Source organism: Propithecus coquereli, unplaced genomic scaffold (genome assembly GCF_000956105.1).
Source record: "Propithecus coquereli isolate 6110/MARCELLA unplaced genomic scaffold, Pcoq_1.0 Scaffold188, whole genome shotgun sequence".
NCBI classification, from domain to species: Eukaryota; Metazoa; Chordata; class Mammalia; order Primates; family Indriidae; genus Propithecus; species Propithecus coquereli.
This window is the reverse complement of record NW_012143634.1, coordinates 4,691,224-4,698,391: the sequence shown is the minus strand read 5'-3', so window position 1 is coordinate 4,698,391 and position 7,168 is coordinate 4,691,224. Positions and strand designations below refer to the sequence as shown.

The window sequence follows — 7,168 nt, the reverse complement described above, 5'->3', positions numbered from 1 at the left end:
TGTTCTAATAAAACTTTATATACAAAAATAGGCAGTGAGCTGTATTTGGCCCCCAGGTTGTAGTTTGCCAACCCCTGTACTACACTATTGCTGTTTAAGAGCCGGTGGGTATGACAATATAAAATCAGATCTTACACAAGTGGTTCTTCTTTCTGATTTATTAGACCCTTGACAAGGAAGTTTGCTGCTTTAATTTAGAAGGTATACTTTGGTATGCTTTAAGAGTGAAACATCATAATTTTGAGCTAAGAAGTCTATGCATAATTTGTTAAGATAAATAACATTAAATTTGTAATTTTCTACCAAGCAAATCAACTTAGATCCTAAATTCAGAGAAAAAGAGGACTATAAGTAATTCTTAAATTAATCATAATTATAGTTTTCTTGAAATGTCAATATGTCAAACATCAAAATGGAATGCTTCTGGCTAGATGATTCTGTGTGACATTTAAGGAAGTGGAAAACAAGAAAATGGTTAGCTCAGACTTCTGCTAAGTTAAACTACTGAATGTACTTGAGGAAGCAACAAAATTATTGAGGAACACAAGAGTTGAACAGAGATGTATTACTGACTTGAAGACAAAAAAAAAAAAACCAGTACTCTCTTTTTGGTACTCCCTAACTAAGCTGAGAAACAAGCACAAGTCTGACAGGCACAAGAGCAGCAAGGTACATTTTAAAAAGTCTAAATACAAAATACACAAGTATCAGATGTAGAATAATTGGCTTTGTAGCCAAATGGCAAGGTAACACATAGTCATATTGCTGACTGAGGGGGAAATATATTGAGGAAATACAGAAAGGGGGGAAGCCCTTTGATGGAACATGCCAATACAAGTGCGACAAAGGAATTTGAGAGAGAATCATCCTATTAGGATTCAGAACACTGAATTCAAAGCCTTAAAACGGGTAGAGAATTTGGAGAGGTTGAGACTGAACAGAGATGACTAAAAGGCTAGAAAATTATTTCAAGGTACAAATGTTAAAGGATTTGGGTTGATTACATTTAAGAATTAGGTCCTAAATGATAATTAGGTGAGATCACTGATTAAATCAGAACTTCTGATATCTTTCCACATAGTCACAACCAAAGTTATCATCCAGTTTAGTGTCTGCCATCCTATATGTATATGATATTCAAACATATTCTAAACACAGGTCTAAAACCTGGAATTTAATAACATCCAGTCAGGATATATGACTAAAAGAGGCTGTGCTATCTTCTCTAAAGAAAATGAAAAATGAGACTTCCAAGCATACTAGACATGGCTACATTTACGAGCAATTGCATGGAATATCTATGATATGGATATCTTAGAAATCCTCTTGAGTCTACATAAAAGTATTTTATAAAGATGGTCTTAAAGGTACATGATAACTTTCAAAAGCTATGTTGCCCCAATAGGAAGTAATAAATTCTACATTTTAGAATCACAAATTAATAGAATTGCTTTGTAAAATCAATATAGGAAGATCAAAATCACTTAAATTATTATTTGTGGAACTGTTCATACCAGAACAACAGTTTTCAGTTTTTAGAATCAAATGTACCTTTTGGATACCAGATTTAATATTCTGATTAGCTGGAGCCCACAATAATTGCTGTCCCAACTTATTGCCTTTGTATAAACTCTCACTACAGGGAACTGTAGTAAATGCTGGGTTTCATTAAGGCACAAAGGTCTTGGATAAATCCTTATGTTAGCTCTTGTTGAATTAATAGAAAGGGGAAGATTGTCAAAAAGTAGACATTATAGCTTCCTGGTTGACTTCTCAAAAGGTGCTGCTTAGATATAAGCATTACTGTTGGAGGTACCAAGATTCCATATAGCAGTACTATACAATAGAACTTTCTATGATGATGGAAATATTCTTTACCTGTACTCCAATACAGTAGCCATCAGCCACATGTGGTACTGAGCATTTGAAATGTGGCTAGTACAATTCAGAAATCAAACTTTAAAATTTATTTAATATTAATTTATTAAAATTAAAATGTAAGTAGCTACATATAGCTAGTGGCTACTGCAATGGATAGTGCAGCTCTATAAAGTACTGGAAAACAGCACTGCTAAACAAACCTTTCCCAGTTATGCACAGTTTAGGAATGCAAGAGATCAATTGGTAAGTCAGAGAAAACTTTTGCATTTTGCAAAATCAACAAAGGAAAATTGTAGAAAGTTATCGGAAATCCTTGCTTTCTGTATGTACAGGGAATAAGTGGTTTTTCTCCTCTTAATTGAATAACATGGATTCAACTCACCATTTTCTAAACTGATTGCAATAACTTACCCAAATATAGAATATTGTGTCTATTACACAGAATTTCTTCAACATCACTGTGGGGAAATTTGCTTTCTAGGAGTAGAAATGATGGATGAAGCAATGGGGATGACTTCTAGAACAGATTCCCTCCTGAACCTCTTCTCTAGATAGACAAGCTCAAATACTCAGACACCCTTTTGCTCAGTAACTCCTTCAGTAGATGACACCCAGGGTTAGAGTGCAAGTGTCCCCCCTTAAGAGCTCCATACCCACAGAGGAAAGATTTACCACACAGCCTGAAGATCACATAGTCTGCCCCATGCATCCTAATATTCAGTTTGAGAAAATATGATCCTCATATCTAGTTCTGTGATCAGGAACTATGTAGTTTATTAAAGAAAGTATTGTTTCTAGAACATTTTTTTTTTACTGAAGTATTAAAATTCTAGAGCTTAGTATGAAATAAAAGGAGGAAAAAACCTAACACATGAAATGTCTGGTAACCAAAATGGGTTTCCCATTTTGATAGAAATTTTCTATCATCATTCTGTCATGACTAAGGAACAAAAGTAATTTTCTACTGTTTTCTGTGAACTTCCCTTTCAATCACTTCCAAGGGAGTCATAAAAATTAGGCTGTCACCTATTACTTGAGGAGGTTAAAAACAGTGTCTAGGTAGAAGGATGGGCACCTAGCTGCGTGAAAATAAGGTGTGTGGTGGGCTCAGAAAGCCAGGGAAGTTGTAATCTCTGTTCTAGAAGATTGCAGAAGAGTTGCAATTAGAATTAGCTCCTTGAGGATGGTCAGTATAACATGTTTTAACGTGGTGGCTGAACTACTCAAAGGAACATAGCTTTACCAGAAGCTGAAAACATTCAATAATAACCCTGCTGATGTTCCTAATTCTAGGTTGTTTGGTGAGTCTTAAAACTTTAAATAGTCCTACAAAGGGATGTGGTAAATCCACATGACCCCTCTCTGCTGTGACAGCTTGGCTCTGTCCAAATGAATCTTAGTCACCACTTTGGCTATTTTAGGCCCAAGTCGGATTTTGTGGCACTGGGAGAAGTACAGCGTGTGTTTCTTATGATGGGGCAAGTCCAAGTCCTTCTTGGGCAATGAAAAGTTCAACCCTGCATAGTGCAATGTCGCCTGAGGCCAAAGCAGCATTAGAGTTAAAAAGACTTAGGGAATAGATGAGAAGTATAATTAATAGTTTCCTTGGGGAGGGAACTAACTTCAAAAACCGCTGACCAAATTTCACTTTGGATAATAAGATTTTTTTTTTCTTTTGTAGGCTACACCGATTCAAGCAGATATCAAGGCAAAAAAAAAAAAAGTCTCGGGAAACTTCTTCGGGCACCATCTCAGTAATGGCATATAATTAATAACTATTTTTGCCAAGGATTTTTGAAACAAATAGAGAAGAACCAGTTTGAACTGCAAAAACAACCACGAGAAAGGCTAAAGTAGGAATTAATCAACACCAACAATGAAATGTTAAAACTTCTCTTGTTCTACAGTAGCACTGTCGAATAGAACTTTTTATAATGATGGAAATCTCCTATATCTGTGCTGTCAAATACGGTAGCCATTAGCTACATGTGGTTACTGAGCACTTGAAATGTGCTAGGGTGACTGGAGAACTGACCTTTTAATTTTATTTAATTTAAACTTAAATAGCTGTATGTGGTTAGTGGATATCATGTTGGACAATTCAGCCCTATAGGATAATATTGTGGCATAATAGTTTCCTGAAAATTCATATAAATGTTCTCATAAATCTAGACTTGTATACAATCATTCACAAACTTCAGGCATTGAATAACAATAAATTAATAATATTACTGCAATTTAAGACATATCTGACAATACTTAGGAGGAAAACTTTTATAATTGGCACGAGTCATACAACTAAGAAGGATTACTATCCAATCAATCACTTAGAAAAGAGTTAACATTTTCAGTATCAAAAGTAAGTCAAATGTACATTAATTTTGAGACCTTAAGATAATCAAGTTTCTTCTGCTACCCTGGGGGTGGGGGGTATGCTGTCCCATAGCATTTTCTCCCAGTGCTAGAAAGACTCTGCTATTTTATGTTAGGTCTTTTTCTGAATCTTTTAAAATCAAATGGACTCCCCAAATGGGGTGATTACCATTTTTCTTTTTTTTTTTGTGGTTAGGTGAAAGGGAGAATAGTAAAAGAGAGAAAGATACCTAGGAAGAATAAAGAAAATAAGGTGAGAAAAATGACGTGAAAGTATTTTCTAGTAGATCAAGGTAGTGGGGGATTTCATTTACTGTTTTGTGATGGTTATTCAATCCTAGTTCCAATTCTAATTCAATATTATTTCCATTGAACTAAACTCACATTTTCTGTCAAAATATTTAAGTTTGAGAAAACATGGCCTAGACTCATATTCAATAATAATGGATAATAATGTAACTATTTCTCTACCATGAATTTTAAAGACAAGAAATCTAAAATATAAGTAATCTTCCATTTATTATAATTTATTGTTTAGAATCATACTTAGATGTTACCTTAAATGATTTAAAATGCCTAAATCTTATTTAAATGGGGATAATTTTTGGAAATGAGAATTTAGCTATAACAAAAACAATGGCCACTTTATGGGCACTGAAACAGAATAAAAACATTATCATTAACTATATCTGTCTGGCTTTTTGATGATTTCTTTAATTTACCTTTAGTTTCCTCCTTGCATTGAATTTCCTCAGTTGCTCTACTGTTTCTGGAAGATGAATCTTGTAGGCATAACGATCCCGCTCCTATAAAAGACAAAAGATAATGAATGTTATGAAACTGTTTTAAAAAGTGAAGAAGCTTAATCTAAAACAAACAACAAAGCTCAAATTCTTAAATGTAAAACTTAGATTGAATTCTAGGAGATTGGAAATTTTATTCTATGATACTGATAAGCAATCTGAAATGAAGATATGAAGGTTAAAACTGATAGTAAAATAATATTTTATTTTCAGCAAATAATAAAGGGCTAAAATAATAGATCACATAATTTTCAGATATATCACTATGTGGCTAAAATAATCATAATTATTATGAAGTTATCAAGTTACCTTTGAAATGATTTGTCAGATAAAATGAGTATTTGAAAAATTAACTTCACTATTGATCCAGCATTCTATGTTGTCAGGAATAACTGGACTACAAAATCACAGAATCTTTGAACTCCATGCTGAGTCCCCTTTCATCCTGAATGGATGATCATTCTGTTTGACCTCACCCAGTAGGAGATCATTACTTTCTGGCAGCCCATTACAATTTTAAGAAATTGTCATTTTAAAAACGTTCTTTCTCAGCCTAGGCCCACATCTGGCTTGTTTAGGCTAGCTCTGTCTTTTGGGGCAACACAGAGGGGGACTATTCCTCATGTATAGTTCAAACCTCTTGTTATTCCTCTTCTCCCTGCTTTGGTTCTACTGTAATTTGTCAATGTATCTTGAAGATTTATGTGCTGTAAGCACTCATTCATTTCATAAATATTTCTTGAGAGCCTACTATATGCCAGGCATTGTAAAACCAACAAAGATACCAGCCCTCATGTAGTTTATATTTTAGTGGGAAGAGATGGGAAAACACAAAAAAGGTAAATTACAGAGTATGTCAAAAGTACTATGGAATAAAGCAAAAAGTAAAGCAAAGTAAGAGAGATTGGGTACACTGCAATTTAAAATAGGGTGGTCAGAGAAGGTGACATTCAAAAGAGGTGAGGGAGTGGTCTAGGCAGAAAGAAGCACCAATGTAAAGGCCTAAGGGAGGGAGTGTGTCTGGAATTTTTGAGAAGTGGCAAGGAGACCAATGCAAAGTGAAGAGACCGGGTGCGGGGAGAACAGTGGATCAGATCAGAGACATGACAAGGATGGGGTAGAGCCATGAAACACTTTTGGCTTTTTTTTCTGAATGGGAGAGGGAGCCACTGAAGGGTCTTGAGTTGGAGTAGCATGATCTGACTTAACTTTATGTTTTATTTATTTTTTTGGAGACAGGGTCTCGCTGTGTCTCACAGGCTGGAGTGCAGTGGCTCGATCATAACTCACTGTAACCTCAAACTCCTGGGCTCAAGGGCTTATCCTGCCTCAGCCTCCCAAGTAGCTGGGACTACAGGCACACAACACCATGCCTGACTAATTTTTGTATTTTTTTTGTAGAGATAGGGGTCTCGCTATTTTGCCCAGACTGGTCTAGAACTCCTGGCCTCAAGTGATTGTCCTGCCTTGGCCTCCCAAAGTGCCAAGATTACAGGTGTGAGCCAACACACCTGGGCCATGATTTAACTTTAAAGGAACACCCTGGTGGTTGAGCTGAGAATAGACTGGAAGGGGATAAGGGTTTTAAAAAAAGAAAAAGTAGGAAGACCAGTTAAGAGGCTATTATAGTAATCCAGGTGAAAGATGATGGTGGATGAAACCAGATGGAAATAATAAAAATGGCAAAAGAGAGATAGACTCTGAATATTACTTGTTTTTTGTTTTCCCCCCAAAGCTTAACTGAAGTATAATTAGTATATGATAAATGCACATATTTAAAATGTACAATTGATAAGTTTTGACATATATCTATAACCATAAAACCATCACCACAATCAAAATAACAAACATATCCATCACTCTCAAAAGTATCCTTGTGCCCTTTTATAATCCCCTTTCCCCATCCCCAGGCAGCCACTGATCCACTTTCTGTCAATAAAGATGAGTTTGCATTTTCTAGAATTTTATATAAGTGGAATCATACAATATGTGCTCATTATTATCCAGATGCTACTCAGCATGATTTTGAATTCATCCATGTTGTTACATGTATCAATAGTTGATTCTTTTTTTTTAAATTTTTTTTAAGACGGAGTCTCACTCTGTTGCCT

General features: G+C 35.2%; 1 protein-coding gene across 1 annotated transcript in view; it reads right to left on the bottom strand.

The window, feature by feature from the left end:
• CASK (calcium/calmodulin-dependent serine protein kinase (MAGUK family)) overlaps window positions 1–7,168 on the bottom strand; it is a 437,172-nt gene that overhangs the window by 141,110 nt on the left and 288,894 nt on the right. Inside the window, exon 9 of the mRNA XM_012642796.1 lies at window positions 4,977–5,060. Within this exon, the coding sequence (XP_012498250.1) occupies window positions 4,977–5,060 (84 nt within the window). The remainder of the gene's footprint in view (window positions 1–4,976; window positions 5,061–7,168) is intronic.